The sequence below is a fragment of the Myxocyprinus asiaticus genome, chromosome 39, assembly GCF_019703515.2.
Source record: "Myxocyprinus asiaticus isolate MX2 ecotype Aquarium Trade chromosome 39, UBuf_Myxa_2, whole genome shotgun sequence".
Taxonomy (NCBI): Eukaryota; Metazoa; Chordata; class Actinopteri; order Cypriniformes; family Catostomidae; genus Myxocyprinus; species Myxocyprinus asiaticus.
In genome coordinates, this window is record NC_059382.1 from 4754571 (window position 1) to 4772352 (window position 17782).

Consider the following 17782-nt stretch of genomic DNA (forward strand, 5'->3'; position numbering starts at 1 on the left):
TATTACCATCGAATACAGTACCTTCACTGTACCATGGTACCATACTTTTCCTACATCTAAACATTTGTATTTAGATGTAAGATTTAATATGTGCATTTATATTGTATAATTAAAGTATATTTGACATAAACCTTCTAAAAAATATTTAAAATGAAATATATTTTCTACGCCTGAATGTAGAAATAAGACATTTGAAAACTGCAAGATTTTATAAAGACTTGTTTATTTAAATCTAGCATAATTGTGCATTTTTCGCCTCATGTGATCTACGATATGAAGTGTGGACCACAGACTGCTATTTAAAGCACTGGACATTTTTAAACACTTCTTGTCTACAGTTCTGGACACGCGGTCACCCTCTATCTGGGCGCTGATCACGTGAAATGCGCATGCTGAAGGCGGGTTCTGATGACGTATACAAAACTCGACCAATCAACGTTTATGTTTTGCGTCCTTCGATTGGTTCATGGAGATGTGAACTGTGACCGCGTTCACGTCGCAGATGTGAATGTGAGAGTATGCATGAAGGTGAAGTGTGTACGGGGTAAACGTGCACGTTTTTACTCTTTTAACCCCCCGATTATGTTCCAGTTGGACATTGACCCACATCAGTTATATGTAGGTCGTTTTTGACTACAAAAACTCACTTTTAGCCCAACTGTCGAGGAAGCGGTTATAGACGACCGAGCATCGGAGGTTGGTTGTAGGTAAAGCCGCGCTGAGACGCACTAAGGTCGGATAGACTGGCTGACTGCTCCCGTTGATCTCACACCAACCCGCATGAGCTCCACAAGGACACGGACACGGACACTGACACTGCTGCCCAGCCTGGTGGATCCCGGAGAGTATGAGTCGAGATGAGCCAGAGAGACACACTGGTGCATCTGTATGCTGGAGGGTAAGTCACCATTACTCATCAAGATTTTATCACATACACACACTAAATAAAAACAGACTATGTGTGTATGTATGTATATATATATATATATATATATATATATATATATATATATATATATATCTGTTATACCAGACACATGCGAATTGATTCTGTGACAGAAAAGCAACAGATGCACACATACTTCAATATAAATGACGCATTGCGGATCATTAAATATAATTTAGCACGAACATGCCAAGAGATAAAATTAGCGTCACTGATATTAATATGACAGTATATATGCCTATGTACAGAGTCCTCAAGTATTTTTAATTTTTATTTATAAAAACATTCCCAGGCAAACCAAAAACAAACAAAGACACATAACAATAACAACAAATATTTTCTAAAGTTAACTCTGAGCACATCCTGTGTTAAAAAAGGATTGTGGTTAACTTGAAGCTGCAAGGGTCTGCTTTTGGATCTTGGTTATAGTGTTGGGTAACTGATCCGTCACGGGAGGTTGTGGGTTTTTTCCTCACACTGGCATGAGGGATCCATCCCGCCTGGCACTGGTACACTGTGCCAGCTGTGCCTTCTACAGTGATTGAAGCCTGTGCTCTAAATATTTGCCCTCAATCAGATTGGCACAGTGTTTAAAATAGGAACATGAGCTGCATCTCTGGTTCATTCTGAATATTTGCAAAACCAAACTCTCTGCCTAAATGTTACAGTCAAAAAAGTGCCTTTTTTATTCTAAAACTTGAGTGACATAAATATAGAATTTTCTTCCATCTACCCGCTGTTGTTAATAGAAGTTTCATTAGTAAGCCTTACAAAAGAATGCCACAGTTTTAACATAAATATACATTTTCATGGTAATGCCATGTGTTCTGGACACTACCATGATGGTAATACCATGGTATACTTTGAAGGACCTTACTTGGCTACCATTTAAATACCATGGTAAATTAAAATTGAAATCAAAAAGTGCCATGCTATTTATCAAATTACCTTTGTATTACCATCCAATACCATCATGGTTCTGCCACTGTACTGTTTTGTACGGAAAAGTTTATACATTTTTTACTTAAATTACACCTTTTACATATAATTGTTATTATTGGTTTATTATCTACAGCTCTGGAAAAAAATAAGAGACCACTGCAAAATTATCAGTTTCTCTGGATTTACTATTTATAGGTATGTGTTTGAGTAACATTTTTGTTTTATTCTATAAAGTACTGACAACATTTCTCCCAAATGCCAAATAAAACTATTGCCATTTAGAGCATTTATTTGCAGAAATTGACAAATGGTGAAAATAAAAAAGAAGCAGTGTTTTCAGACCTCAAATAATGCAAAGAAAACAAGTTTATATTCATTTTTAAACAACACAATACTAATGTTTTAACTTAGGAAGAGTTCAGAAATCAACACAGCTTTCATGCGTCTTGCCATGCTCTCCACCAGTCTTTCACATTGCTGTCGGGTGACTTTATGCCACTCCTGGTGGAAGAATTCAAACAGCTTGTCTTTGTTTGATGGCTTGTGGCCATCCATCTTCCTCTTGATCACATTCCAGAGGTTTTCAATGGGATTCAGGTCTGGAGATTGGGCTGGACATGACAGGGTCCTGATCCGGTGATCCTCCAGATTGGTGGAGGATCGGTTATGATCTGGGGGTGCTTTAGCAAGGCTGAAATCGGGCAGATTCGTCTTTGTGGAGGACGCATGAATCAAGTTACGTACAAGGTTATCCTGGAAGAAAACGTACTTCCTTCTGACAATGTTCCCCAAATCTGAGGATTGGTTTTTCCAGCAGGACAATGCTCCATGCCACACAGTCAGGTCAATCAAGGCGTGGACGGAGGACCACCGGATCAAGACCCTGTCATGGCCAGACCTGAACTGCATTGAAAACCTCTGGAATGTGATCAAGAGGAAGATGGATGGTCACAAGCCATCAAACAAAGCCGAGTCGCTTGAATTTTTGCACCAGGAGTGGCAGTTAAAACATTAGTATTGTGTTGTTTAAAAATGAATATGAACTTGTTTTCTTTGCATTATTTGAGGTCTGAAAACATTGCATCTTTTTTGTTATTTTGATCAGTTGTCATTTTCTGCAAATAAATGCTCTAAATGACAATATTTTTTTTTTTAAATTTGGGAGAAATGTTGTCAGTACTTTATAGAATAAAAATGTTTTTTCATTTTACTCAAGCACATACCTATAAATAATAAATCCAGAGAAACTGATAATTTTGCAGTGGTCTCCTAATTGTTTCCAGAGCTTTGTTTATTACACTCGATTGATTCTGATTGGTCAATGTACCTGTTTACATGGACACCGTAAAGCTGTTTATTGCGAAAAAGCTGCTTAAGGCTGGAAAGCGGCATTCCTGTTTACATGCACTGTGTTCGCAGCTTTTTATTTACTCCCGTATACATGCAGTTAGGTCAGTAAGCAGCTTAACATAATTTTCCTGCAATGCTTGTGTAAATAACAACATCGGATCCAGGGAAGACTTCACAATTTTATTCTCTGTTGCTTGGCTTTATTTGCAGATATTTCAGAGTTGTTGCTGTGTTTGATTCCTTAACTTTCCATCGCAACCTGCAGCGGAATTGCGCTGCAATAGTGGGGTTTCCCTCTTAGGTCAAACTCCCGGATTCCTCCAATGTGAGTGTGTATACGCGAACGTGAGGGACAGTCGATATTTTATATTAGTGTATAAATGGGTATAGTTTATAGTGTATATTATTTTCCTACTGTACTCCCAGAAATGTTGAATTCTTTCAGCTGTGTTGACTTGTTGTTTGGCGCCACCCTATGATGTTTGCTATCTGGTCTGTTCACGCACATGCAAACTCCTCAAAAACCTGTAAGAACACCGCTTATGTTTACATGACAACATAAGCTACGTTCTTCGGGAGAAATTCAGGTGTGTTATCTCGCTAGCTCTTAATTCCTAAAATGGCATAAGGAAAATGCCGTTCTTGTTTACATAACATTTCAGAGTGTGCTATACCCTGAAATAACCTGTTTTCTTAAGTGCAAGTAAACACGGCCAATGGCACCACCTAGAAGTCTGGTATTTCTGCATAACAACCGCACATCCAGGGATTCAGCGATATCAGACCGGTCATCCGGATATTGCAACTCATTTTTCCTACTTCTTGGATCACTGTGTGATCTCTGCAAGTAATCAAATAAAATAATTTCATCTCAAATCAATGTTTCTTGTGCATTTATTTATTTATTTGGCAAGTTGTCAGATGGTCATTATTTACAAAATAAACACGAGAACTCCAACACAAACTGGAGGAAGAATTCAGCTGTTCAACGATTTCTTTCTTCTCACATAATTTTAACACATCAATATTTTATGTCCATTTATTTATTTGGTTAGTAGCCGTGTAATAAGCTGGGTGATGTACCATCAATCAGCCGGTTGTTATCGCAAAATTAACAGTTTATTTCGTACATTATTGCTTACTTTATAACTGTGTGCCTCAGCCACATGAAAGAGCATTTCTGTAGTTCTACTGTAGTTATATATTCTATTCTCATTGTATGCTTTAAAATAATATTGTATGCTGTAGTTTTGTATTACAGGTGCATGATTAATTACCATTTGTGTTTTAGATTTGTGTCACATGTATCACACTTCATGCTGATATCGGCTTGTTCTCTGCACATGAGGGGTGGATTGGGTTGCTTTGTTTGTTGACCCAAATCCACAGGCACGAGTACAAATGTTTGATACACTTTGTCAAGGCAGCTAAAAGCAACTCTCCCATCACGGATTGAGACACACCCATCAGTTTCTGGGTGTGTCTCAATCAGCTCCCTAGCTCCCTGTGTTGTGAATCAGTATATTGCGAACACTAATTTGGGCACTGGTAAGGGTGTTCATCCACTAAACATTGGGACACTTATGACGCAGTCACCAGTGACAGGAGAACAAGCTTGCGCATTCAAGCGCAGCTGTTATTAATCAACAACATCGCTGTATAAATGACACTATCGTTCATTTTCGTTGAAGATATTCAAACATACAGTGTTATTATAACAGATAAATGACAAAGAAATACAAATATAAAGGAGTGTATTTTTAACCTTTTAACATCTCAAATATTTAAAAGATTGTTTCCCTTTCATAGTGGATGACAGACAAACAACTTCTCTTTTAAAGCTAAAATAAAGCTTTGACATCATATATTTTCACTTGTGCTCATCTTCTAACAAATTGAGAGACTTCAGAAGACATGACGACGTTTCCGGTAAGGGAACATAGTGAGCAACGATGCTCCCTGGTTTTAACGGTGCATTGTGGGATTTTTTAGGGAGCGAACATTTCAGTGCAAATGCAAATGTGACAGCCCTAAAAATGGTCGACTCACTGGTCAGTGCCCTGACTATCAAATTAGGAATCTGATTGAGATTCACCCTCTGTGTTTTGGTGCTCAACTGAAGCGGTGTGGTGTTCAGAAACGCGGTCACGGTACGACTGACACACTTTGTGAGGTCAAACTTTTGTATTGAAACCTTAAAAAATTCCACTAAAAGGGATAGTTCACCCACAAATGTAAAGTCTGCCATCATTTACAAGAGGCTAACATTCTGCCTAACATTTGCTTTGATGTTTAATGAAATAAAGAATATCATATGGGTTTGGATGGAACGATTTTCAATATTGGGTGAAACTTTTTCTAAAAGTTTCCCAGACTGCATGCTGCTGAACAATACTGAGAGTATTTGGCATATTTAAACTTTTTTTTGACAATTTTTTTTTTTTTTTTAACCCATTCTGTTAATCAACATAAATGGCAAAATATATATATATATATATATATATATATATATATATATATATATATATATATATATATATATATATAGTTTCACTGTCAGTCTCTGGTCTTTTTCAGAGACTCTCTCAAGTGTTTCTTACTCATTGGAGTAAAAGGAAATATTTGAAAGCTCTGCTAGTTTCAGCCAGTCTAGAAAATTGAACTTGCCCTCAAGGCTGCAAAATACTTCTTTTGTTCCATTCCTGTAAGTCAGAAAGATTAAGAGAAAAATGGAAAAGAAAAGGCCCTAAAAGTTTAAACTAAAATAATGCACCTCAGTTGACACAATTCAGTCGTTTCTTTTTTGCTCTCTCTCACAGATGTGGTGGAACAGTTGGCGCAATCTTGACGTGTCCATTAGAGGTGGTGAAGACGAGGCTTCAGTCTTCTTTAGTAACGCTCTGCCTCTCTGAGGTGCATCTGAGCACAGTGAATGGAGCCAGTGTGGCCCCTCCAGGGCCCCTTGATAGCCTCAGGTGCGTACATTTATAAAAGTGAAATTCTTTACAGCACCTTATGTAACAAGCATTTTGTATAGTGCATCCTTTGATTACATGGATATTTAATTTTTTCTGTTACTTATGTTAGTACACTAATAAAAAAAAGAAACGGAAACTACTATGGTATTACTATGTTTTTGGATATGTACCTTGGTTCATTTCAAGGTTTTAAACATGTTTTTCAAGGTAAAAAAATAAAAAAAAAATTTTTACAAATATAATGCATTTTTGAGTCTTGGATATTAAGAGGTTTTCTTACGATTACTCCAATTGACCTGAACAAAATGTGCCTTTTCATAAAAATGTCAACATTTCAGATTTGTTTTAATTATTTTTTTTTAAGTGTTTTTATAGGTCTATTTTTAGCTTTTCTTGTCGCATGACAACAAAATGGCGACCTGGTTAAACCATCTGACTTTGATTTGGTGGACAGAAATTTGTCAAATATGAATAATATTATATCACTGCTTATTTCTTTAAGAAATATTAAAAAAGATTACTTCACACTACTTGTGCCATTATTTCTTTTTCAAAAATTAAAGTTAGAACTCAGAAATTGAACACGTGTTCATGATTGTAGAGGTGTATTTAAGTAATTCTTGTGTGTGAATTGCATTTTTTGTGTATTTTAAATAACTTAATAGATCCAGACAAAGAAAAAAAAAAGAGTGTCATTGACCCATAAGCACACAGGATTTTCCATCACATTGAGCAAAACCAAACCATCGTCCTTTAGCACCAACAAACCCAAATACTGTGTTGTGTCTGTTTGTGAGTTTTAGACAAGACTATTTACTCAGCGGATTTAGCATGACAGTTTTAGATCTGGATGTTCTAAAGACCCCGTGAAATTGCTTGAAGAGTCTAAATTAGGTGATTGTTGGGTTTGTGTTGTGTTAGCTCATTTGGTCTTTGGTTTGTGGTCCTAAAACCGAAGGGCCCTGACAGAAGACATGTCCCCTTTCCATCAGCTGTCGAAAACAGTTTGCTTGTCTTTTCTTACCACAAAATGTAACTGCAAAACAATGTAGAAGATAGAAAGAAATTAGGATTAAATACAAATTAGGTTGGATTTTAGTGCTTATATGTTTAGTTCCTTATATAAAAATATATTGTGTAATTTATGTGTATTATAAAATTAGGGCTGTCGGTTTTACTCGTTAATTCAGTGCGATTTAATTATACAAAAATATAACGTGTTAAAAAATTGAACGGAATTAATCATGTCCCCGGACTGTAGTAAAGAATATTCTGCCATTAGAGCAATTCCAGTTTGAAGTACCACCTGTTTTCAGCAAGGGGCAGTAAGTGAAACTCCAGCTGTAAAGGCAACACGCAGCTGAACAGACAACAAACCACACTCAAGTTTGCTTGACAGCACAAAATGAGAACAACACAGCTGGACGGAGCGCAGTTCCAAATGCAGGGATCTCAAGATGTGTATTTCTGCACTTCAAACTATGTTTAACTTGCCACAGTGACCTAAAAACGCAGTGTTTATGACGCGTTGCAACCAAAGTGGGACGGCCCCCAATGTCCATCTGAGGCATGTGTGCATTGACGCGCACTTAGAAAAGCCCTTATAATAAATCTATCTCGGACAGATCTACGAGTTAAATATTTAAATAAAATATTGAATTGATTGACAGCCCTAAATGAAATATATAACCAAGGAAGAAACATTGATATTTGCTAGTATTGCATAACTTGAATCCCCTCTCTCTGCCTCTCTCTTACTTTCTTTCTGTGTTTTCTTTATAAAAAATCTCTTTTCAATTGTTTCCACTCCCCCTAACCCAACCAACCACTGCCCGAACAGTAACACATTATGTCCCAGCGCTTGGCTCTGAGCTAAAGTTTGTGTGTGTGGCTGACTGTCTGGCACACTGCTTTTCAGAACTGGTTACTTGTCTTCTCAGCTAAACAGCTAAACAACCCGTATGACTTTCCTTCTTCTGTGGAACACAGAAAGAGAAGTTCAGGTTCTCACATGAGGGTGAATCAATGATGATAGAATTTGTATTTTTGGGTGAACTTTTCCTACAGTATACTGTAAATGCAGATTAAACTTCTTAAAGTCAATATGACTAACAGCTGGATGAATTGACAATAGATAGTAGCAAGTAATGAGATTCTGGATAATGAAGTACAAGAAGATACAAGTTGTTTCATAACAATAAAATCCATTTAGTTAGACCTAGTCTGGGTCTCTCCTTGGCTTGAGGGGACAAATGGTTTTATTTCATTTGATCTGATCATCATTCTCTCTCTCTCTCTCATTCTTTGATGTTGATTTATATGTACGTAATTGATTGACATTTGTTTCTCACACCCTGTTAAAGAACAGACAGTGCGCTCATGTTCGAGATGTTTCACATGTGCTTTCGTGGAATTTAAATGTCTTTGTTTAAACAAGTCTTTCAGAGGTGTGTCTTTATTGCAAAGGTCTCGAAGGATTATAATGTACATAGAACATTTGGGTGAATCTTACAAAGAAATGTCCAGGGCAGATTTCACCCAAAAACCAGATCAGTTTGATTTATTTTTATAGTGCTTTTCACAAGATGTTTAAAGTAAAAATAATACAGATTTTTCCCATAACGAAAATGAAAAGGGGAAACGTAGGGCCCGACCAGTGTAGTCAGATTCCCGAACAAATTACTGTTATGAGCTGGTTCGTTTAAGTGAATGGAAAACTTCACAAGTCATTTATTTTGTCATGGCTGACTTCTAATAAACCAAGAATTCAGAGTAATTACTGGATGGTGGTTGATATGACTGTATAGTTAAAGGAATATTCAGGGGTTCAATATAAGTTAAGCACAGTTGACAGCATTTGAGGAATAATGTTGATGACCACACAAATTAATTTTGACTCGTCCCTCCGTTTCTTTAAAAAAAGCAAAAGTCGAGGTTGCAGTGAGGCACTTACAATTAAAGTGAATGGGGACAAATTTTGGAGGGTTTAAAGGCAGAAATTTGAAGCATGTGATTTTATAAAAAATACTTGCATTATTTCTTCTGTTAAAACTCTATTTAAGCTGTAAAGTTTTACATTTATACAGCATTTTGAGGGGTTTAGTGTTTACAGAAAACGTGGGGAAAGTCCAAATACATTTTTGTGATAATCAAAATTATGCCAGTAATGTTGTCGATTGAGCTTGACTTGTAATGAACCCATAACATTCCTTTAAAGATACTTTGTGTGTGTGCGTGTGTGTGGTGTTTAAAAAAAAAAAAAAAAAAAAAAATGAATTTTTAAAATGCCGTAATTGAAAAGTCTATGTTAACACCAGTTGCAATAATCTGTTCTGTTAAAATATGAAATAATCTCAACATTTGGTAACAGAATGCTGAATGCAGTCAATACAATAAGAATAAGCATTTTTTTTTTTTTTTTAATTATTATTTCCAAATATGTCTTCCTCATAAGTACTAAAAGAATCATTTATGGAACTGTTAAGTAATTGGAATCAGAACCGGAATTATTTCTGATCTCTATTAATATGGTACTGAAAGCATTCAATGTCTGGACACAATTTAAAGGGATAGTTCACCCAAAAATAAAAATTCTCTCATCATTTACTCTCCATCATGCCATCCCAGATGTGTGTGACTTTCTTTCTTCTGCAGAACACAAATTAAGATTTTTAGGAGAATATTTCAGCTCTGTAGGTCCATACAATGCAAGTGAATGGTGATCAATCCTTTGTAGCTCCAAAAATTCATATGACTCCAGTGTTTAAATCCATATCTTCTGAAGCAATGTAATAGGTGTGGGTGAGAAACAGAACAATATTTAAGACCATTACATTTTGATTAGTTTCTCACCCACACCTATTATATCGCTTCTGAAGACATTGATTTAAACACTGGAGTCAAATGGATTACTTTTTATGTTTCTTTTATGTGATTTTTGGAGCTACAAATATCTGATCACCATTCACTTGCATTGTATGGACCTGCAGAGCTGAGATATTCTTCTAAAAATCTTAATTTGTGTTCTGCTGAAGAAAAAAGTCATACACATCTGGGATGGTATGAGGGTGCTTAATTATCATTAAATTAATGTCACAATGCAACAAAAAAAAATATCATATATATATATATATATATCTTAGTGTTCATTTTCCTCATGCAAAATATAATTTTAATATTTTGTCTTTTGACTCTGGAGTAAAGTATGAGAAATGTTCTTGATGTTTTTTTAGATTCACTCATTTAGGATACTGTCAGCCCCCAAACACACAGCATTCAGTTTATGTTTGTATTGTTTTAACAAATTGTATAAATCCAATGTTTATTGTTTATCCATTTAGTGAATTTTTTTGCATCTCTGTTTGTGTTTTTCTCTCTCTCGATTTGTCTTAGGTTAATTCTTGAGAAGGAAGGGCCCCGCTCTTTGTTCCGGGGCCTGGGGCCCAATCTAATCGGAGTAGCTCCTTCAAGGTGAGTGTTCCTCCACTGACACAGCATCTCAGAGCAATGATTGACAGCTGTCACTCCAAAACAGGCCGATGTTTTGATTTCACTCTCAAAGCTTAGAATCAAAACATGTCCAGCTGAATGAGTGTATGTGAATCAAAGTGTGTACGAGTGTGTAGATCTCTGCATACTGAAAACACTGCGACTCAGACAGCACTGTGACTGATGCAATCCCGGCTGAACCGGTAAAGCTACAAATGTGCCTGAGACTCGGGTGTGCTGGTCACAATTAAATAAAAGACTGGAAATTATAAATGGCTCCCTTTAAAGCTGCACTACGTAACTTTGTGCTGTGGTTGAAACTTAAAATTGCAATTTGCGGAAGAATATCTTACATCAGTCGTGTTTCGGCACTGTTGTTCTGGTGGAGGAATCTCCCACTTTGAACCACCTGGACATTGACTGTGTGTGATCATGACAGGAGCCGGAATCATAATGTGCTCCCAAGTCCTCATGGTGGCGTAGTGACTCGCCTCAATCCGGGTGGCAGAGGATGAATCTCAGTTGCCTCCGCGTCTGAGACCGTATCTTATCACGTGGCTTGTTGAGCGTGTTACCGTGGAGATATAGTGCGTGTGGAGGCTTCACGCCATCCACCGCGGCATCCACGCACAACTCGCCATGTGCCCCACCGAGAGCAAACCACATTATAGCGATCACGAGGAGGTTACCCCGTGTGACTCAACCCTCCCTAGCAACCAGGCCAATTTGGTTGCTTAGGAGACCCGGCTGGATTCACTCAGCATGCCCTGGGATTCGAACTAGCGAGCTCCAGGGGTGGTAGCCAGCGTCTTTACCACTGAGCTACCCATATTTGATTGAATTTTACATTTAAACGCTTTTCTGACTCAAAGCACTTTTAAATAGAGAACAGGGGACTCTCCTCAGCCACCACCAGTACATCTTAATATGATTATTCAAGTGTTTTATCTACTATTAATGTTTGATTTGTACTATAATTTTCAATTTAAGAGATTCAACTTGTAATATGGCTGATACGAGTTCAATAAAAGACTTAATTATTTGTATACTGTATTGTCCAGCCTCAGTTACTACAATAGCATGTCTATGCAATGCACACAATAACACACAATAAACTAAAAACATAAAACGAGGATTCTGTAATGATGGGATAAAATATACTTTATTAAATATAAAAATAATATGCATAAATATGCAATTGAACATTTACAAGAAGTCAATTTTTACAAGAAGTCATACATATTAAACATGTCACAGTAATTTCACCGGACAACGTAGATACATCGCGATTGGTAAACACACGAGTAATGTTCAATTCATAAAAGCATGACAAGCAATATAAGCTTCAACAACCCTACCATATTCAAGCATTATAGCAGGTAAACAACTTTGCCAAATGGATAACAGATAAACATCCATCTAGACTGCGGCGATGCTGTCCTGAATTGTGTGAGTGTTACTGAACTGAATTGAACAGCGTAGTTTCTCCAGCCGGAACATGAGACAGCCGGCACTTCTTTCCTGTGTGTGCAGACATGACGTAATGATGCAAGGATGAACGTCATAAGCCAGCGATCTCACACCAAATCGAACCCGACAAAATCATTTTTATAGGCTTAAAGTAGTGAATCGGGGTAAGGTAAGGACATTGTTTTGAACACTGATTGTTTATGTACTCAATCAATAATGCCGATTTGTTCATTTTTAACCAAAAACATCATACATAGTGCAGCTTTAAGTGTGTGATGGAGTGATTTTAACATTGTGTGTCTGTGTAAACAGATGTTTTACGATGATGCATTTAGGATAAAGTCTTTGTTTAATGAGGCACACCTGATAAATAAGTATTAATTGATGCTGGGCACAACTCTAAACTGGGACTTAATGGGCAGATTATGTAAGTGTGTGTATGAGAGTGCTAAATAGTCCAGAAGTGACAAATTGACATTAGTTGCTGAGTGAGTTCAGAGTGTTTCCACCAAGGCGCTAACAGCTTTAGCACAATGCATGTCTACATTGGTCATTACGTGAAAGCAAAGGACAGATTGGGTCTGTTCCAAATCCTAGTGAGCTGCCTACCTGGACAGCATTGTTTATTGGTGCGCTCCCAAAGTAAAGGCTGTTCCAAACAGTAAGTTTGCAAAATTATGCTGCTTTTTAAGACCAAAATCTAAGGCAGAATCGTATTTATTCTTCACATACTTCAATAAAAACAAAAACCAATCTATTTTATACAAAATAAAGTTCAAAATCAACCGTTTCACCCAGTATTTGTGAGTGCTTATGCATTGTTTGTGCAAACTGAGACAGCTTAGCAACATGCTAAGTAAAACCCAAAATTCATCTAAAACCATCAAACCAGACCAGCCTAACCAGCTTGGTGGCCAGCGAAGACCAGCAAGCCACTTTTTATTACCACCGGTTATTACTCATGTATGTCGCGCTGTGTTTTTAGGGCCATCTACTTCGCTGCGTATTCCACCTCAAAGGAAAGACTGAACTGTGTGTTTGAGCCAGACTCCTCACAGGTGCACATGACCTCTGCTGGAATTGCAGGTAACTTCCTTTATATTCGACCACAGAGACATACTGATCACCTGATCCAACTACATGCTGTTTCACTGGTTCTGATGGGTATAAATAAAGGCTGGCTGACATCCATGCTGAACAAAACACATCTTAAACCATCTTAAGCTGATTTAACCTGGCCTCCCAGCTTGGCCTGGATGGTACTCTGCTAGTTTATTTGATTGGCAAGCTGTTCTCTCAGCCTGACCAGCTAAAAATTGACCAGCAAAACCCATTTGAAACCAGCCAACTGATCGTTTGGTGGGTTAACCCATTTGATGGTTTAACAGCATGCGTGTGCATGTGTCCATTAGTTTTGAATTGCATCATGAAGAAAAGACCTGCTCTCTACTCTCTCTCTCTTCATTTGTTCCATTCTCTAACCCTGAGGAACCGGACAGTAAATTATCTATCTCTCAATAAAGATCAGGCAAATGGCCAAGAGAGACAGAGAGAGAGAGTGTGTGGATGTAGGTGTGTGGGTGTGGGTTTGGGTGTGGGTGTGGTTGAAGGCTGAGTGTTGGAATTTTCTCATCTCTCACTTGGACATACGCCAGTAAAGGGAATTTAGTTTAATGCTCTGTGCATGGGTGATTCTTCAACCTGAGGCACTTTCATGTACTAGTGAATGTTTTCATGATCCTTTTTGGTACTTTTCAAATGACTTGTGTATACACTCACTGTGCACTTTATTAGGAAGGAACACTATGGTCATAATAAAGTTCCCGATGTGGTCTTCTGCTATTGTAGCCCATCTGCCTAAAGGTTCAACGTGTTGTGCATTCTGAAATGCTGTTCTGCTCATTTAAATTGTATAGAGGGTTATCTGTTTCCGTAGCCTTTCTGTCAGCTCGAACCAGTCTGGTCATTCTCTGTTGACCTCTCTCATCAACAAGGAGTTTCCATCCGCAGAACTGCCGTCACTGGATGTTTTTTGTTTTTGGCACCATTTGGAGTAAACTCTAGAGACTATTGTGCGTGAAAATCCCAGGAGATCAGCAATTACAGAAATACTCAAACCAGCCTGTCTGGCACCAACAATCATGCCATGGTCAAAATCACTGAGATCACATTTTTCCCCATTCTGATGGTTGATGTGAACATTAACTGAAGCTCCTGACCCGTATCTGCATGATGTTATGCACTGCACTGCTGCTATGCACTGCACTGCTGCCACACAATTGGCTGATTAGATAATTGCATGAGTAAGTAGGTGTACAGGTCTACCTAATAAAGTGCTCAGTGAGTGTATGTATGCAGTACATAACACAAATTAGGAATAATGTATGCGCATGTATGTACTGACGGGGCACGTTTTCATATACTCTCACTTTTCTTTACATGCCCTCACTTTAATTTAGAACACTTAATTAATTAAATGAAAAATTAGTAAAAATAACCAAATGTGGATGTGTATTGTCAATGATGAAAGATTTGGATACAGAAAATCCCCACAAGGTGTCAGTAATTATTTTTATTTCACCTCTAGCGGCCACTGTCATACTGTAGAATCCACGGAGGAAAACGTAGGAATAATAATAAAAAAATAAAATAAAATTAAAACATTGGCAATGGTTTTTACAAAAATCAGCTATAGGTACTGATTTATCGGTAAAACTGATATATTGGTCTGCCTCTAGTATAAACATGTTAGCACTCCCATATTTATTCCCATATTTTGTCTGTGAAATTTGTTCGCTGAATGTGACATTAGCCTATCTGAACTAATCTTTACTCTTCTTCACCAATCAGGGTTCACAGCCATCACAGTAACCAATCCAATTTGGTTGATTAAGACACGCCTACAACTGGATGCCAGGTAAATGCAAACACATAATTAATGCACCATATGGATTATGGCAATGTGTTTTTTACTTTTTTTCTTCTCAGTTTTATTACAAATGTGATTTGGACCTGTGATTCATATCCATTAAGACTGATTTCTTCTGGAATCAGGATTAAATAGCACAGGACTTGTTAAAGTTTGGTTAAAATTTGGGATAGTTCACCCAAAAATGAAAATTCTTTCATCATTAACTCGCCCTTATTTTGATCCTTCTGTGGAACACCAAAGGAGATGTAAAGGCAGACTGTTAGCCTCCATCACCATTCACTTTCTTTGCATCTTTTTCCATACAATGAATGTGAAAAGTGACTGAGGCTAGCATTCTGCCTAGCATTCTTCTTTTGGGTTCCGCAGGAAAAAAAAGTCATATGGTTTTTGAAGTTGGGTGAGTAAATGATGGCTGAATTTCCATTTTTGGGTGAACTATTCTTTTTAAAGCCAATCTTGGACCCATCTTTGGTCTTTATCGTTTTATATCATTTTATAGTTCACTGAATCATGTTTTGTTCCACACAGGAGCCGTGGGGAGCGTCGTATGAATGCATTTGAGTGTGTACAGCGAGTGTATCAGACAGACGGTCTGCGCGGGTTTTACCGCGGCATGTCTGCGTCTTATGCGGGAATTTCAGAGACTGTGATCCACTTTGTGATCTATGAAAGCATCAAACGGCGCCTGCTGGAGGCCAAAGCAACAAGACACATGGATGAGGAGGAGGACACATCGAAGGATGCATCTGATTTTGTTGGGATGATGCTGGCAGCCGCCACCTCCAAAACCTGTGCCACCTCCTTAGCCTATCCACACGGTGAGACTGCATGTGATTCATATCACGCACAGTACACCCTATAAGTGCACCTTATCTTATAGAAATAGTTCATCCAAAAATAAAACTTCTGCCATTATGTACACATTTACATGATTTAATTCATCAGGAATTGACTGGCTGGTGAAAAGTGGTCTGTAACAAGCGGTTGGATGGGAGGGGTTGAAAAATAAGTGGGTTTGATGACATCTGTCTTTCATTCTGTCTTTATTCTTTTTCTTTCTTTTTTCTTCATTTCTTTCTTTACTTTTATTTTTTATGCTTTTTTCTTTCTCTTTGTCTCTTTCATTCTGTCTTTATTTTTCTTTTTCTTTAATTTATTTTTCTTTACTTTTATTTATTTACCTTTTTCTTTTCTTTTTCTTCCTTAATTATTTTTTCTTTATTTTTATTTCCTAATCTTTTTCTTTATTTTTCCCCAATTTATTTTGTTTAATTTTTTATTTATTTCTTTTTCGTCTCCAACCCTAACATAAATGTTAGGCATAATTTTAGTCTGAGACTGAGCAGTTTTGTTTGTCTGTTTTTTTTGTGCTTCTGCAGAAGTAATCCGCACTCGTCTTAGGGAAGAAGGCACCAAGTATCGCTCGTTCTTCCAGAGTCTCAGTCTGGTGTTTAGAGAGGAAGGATATCGAGCTCTTTACAGAGGACTCACCACACACCTGGTCAGACAGATCCCCAATACAGCCATCATGATGTGCACCTACGAATTCGTCGTCTACCTACTTAATGGATGACCCTTTAACCCCTCGCCAGTGGTTGACTCGGTGTTCATGGACAACAAAAAAGTATCAAGGCTGGAATGTAGAGATATATGATGTGTGCAAAGGAAAGATATTTGAAAGACAAAACAAGACATTGGAAAAGAGTAATGACAAAAAAGTCTTTAACATTAGGCTGCTTTTAAAAGGCTTTGACTAAAGATGCCAAACAGATTGCACTTAGACCAAGAATGCAAAACCAGAAAGGCCCTAATGCTAGATATTTCTGGTTTTACATGTGTTACATGCATAGCACACACTTGAACACTGTGCGCACACATGTACGTACTTGGACTATTTATGCAAAAAAAAAAAAAAAAAAGACAAACGACATGAGTACGAATGTGTTTTTTTGTTCTGACACTGTAAAGGTGAGTATGAGTTAGTGTTCCTACCAGAGTGTGATATACTCTTCCTCTACATATTGTATAATTGTGTGTGTGTGTTTTCTGCCTATATTTGACTTTAGCACATGAATGCAACAATTATTGCAGCATAATTAGGTTGTTAGCACACCAACAAAAAAAATCTTTAAAAAATGGATAGACTCTGCAACAAAAATACTAATGAGAAAAGGGAGTATTAATTAAAACCAATACACAGTGTATTATGTAAAACAGCCGTTACATTGTAACACAGAGGATGTAAACAGCCACACATTGAACACATAAAATTGGTTCATTTTTATATCCAACACATAAAGATTACTGGTGACATGTTTTCAAGGTGTCGGCAGATCGCACATTCACTCATGTAGAACTTGTGTTATATGCCATAGAGAAGACTTACAAAAAGATGCTTTTATCAAACTGAGGGACAATTTCAAGCTGTCAGAATTCAAGTTTTCTTTTTATGATGCCATTTTGTATCTCATAACTCGTTTGTGTTTTTATGATTCTTCATGCATAGTGTTTGCTTTTTAATGTTTGATTGTTTTGTTTACAGTCAGTTTGATGTTAATGGTAAATTAACTTTCAGGTCTGTTGTCACTTTTCATTATGACAGAATATTTAACAGTTGATTATACGGCAAAATAAATGTGTATAAGACGTGTTTTTGTAAGATTAAATGGAAGATCA

At 37.2% G+C, this 17782-nt stretch overlaps 1 protein-coding gene across 1 annotated transcript; it reads left to right on the forward strand.

Moving 5' to 3' along the window:
* The first annotated feature begins 487 nt into the window (after positions 1 to 487).
* On the forward strand, positions 488 to 17772 carry LOC127429905 (solute carrier family 25 member 36-A-like). The gene is made up of 7 exons (XM_051679262.1): positions 488 to 898; positions 6058 to 6213; positions 10609 to 10686; positions 13160 to 13260; positions 15025 to 15091; positions 15635 to 15924; positions 16486 to 17772. Exons 1-7 carry the CDS (start codon positions 858 to 860, stop codon positions 16677 to 16679), a joined length of 927 nt encoding a protein of 308 aa, XP_051535222.1. The 5' UTR covers positions 488 to 857; the 3' UTR covers positions 16680 to 17772.
* The last annotated feature ends 10 nt before the right edge of the window (positions 17773 to 17782 follow it).

Bases quoted from the DNA above. Each gene is read 5' to 3' on its own strand.
- LOC127429905 (XM_051679262.1), top strand. From the start codon at position 858: ATGAGCCAGAGAGACACACTGGTGCATCTGTATGCTGGAGG. The intron at 899-6,057 runs GTAAGTCACCAT...TCTCTCTCACAG, and splicing joins GTGCATCTGTATGCTGGAGG to ATGTGGTGGAACAGTTGGCG. The intron at 13,261-15,024 runs GTAACTTCCTTT...TTCACCAATCAG, and splicing joins GACCTCTGCTGGAATTGCAG to GGTTCACAGCCATCACAGTA.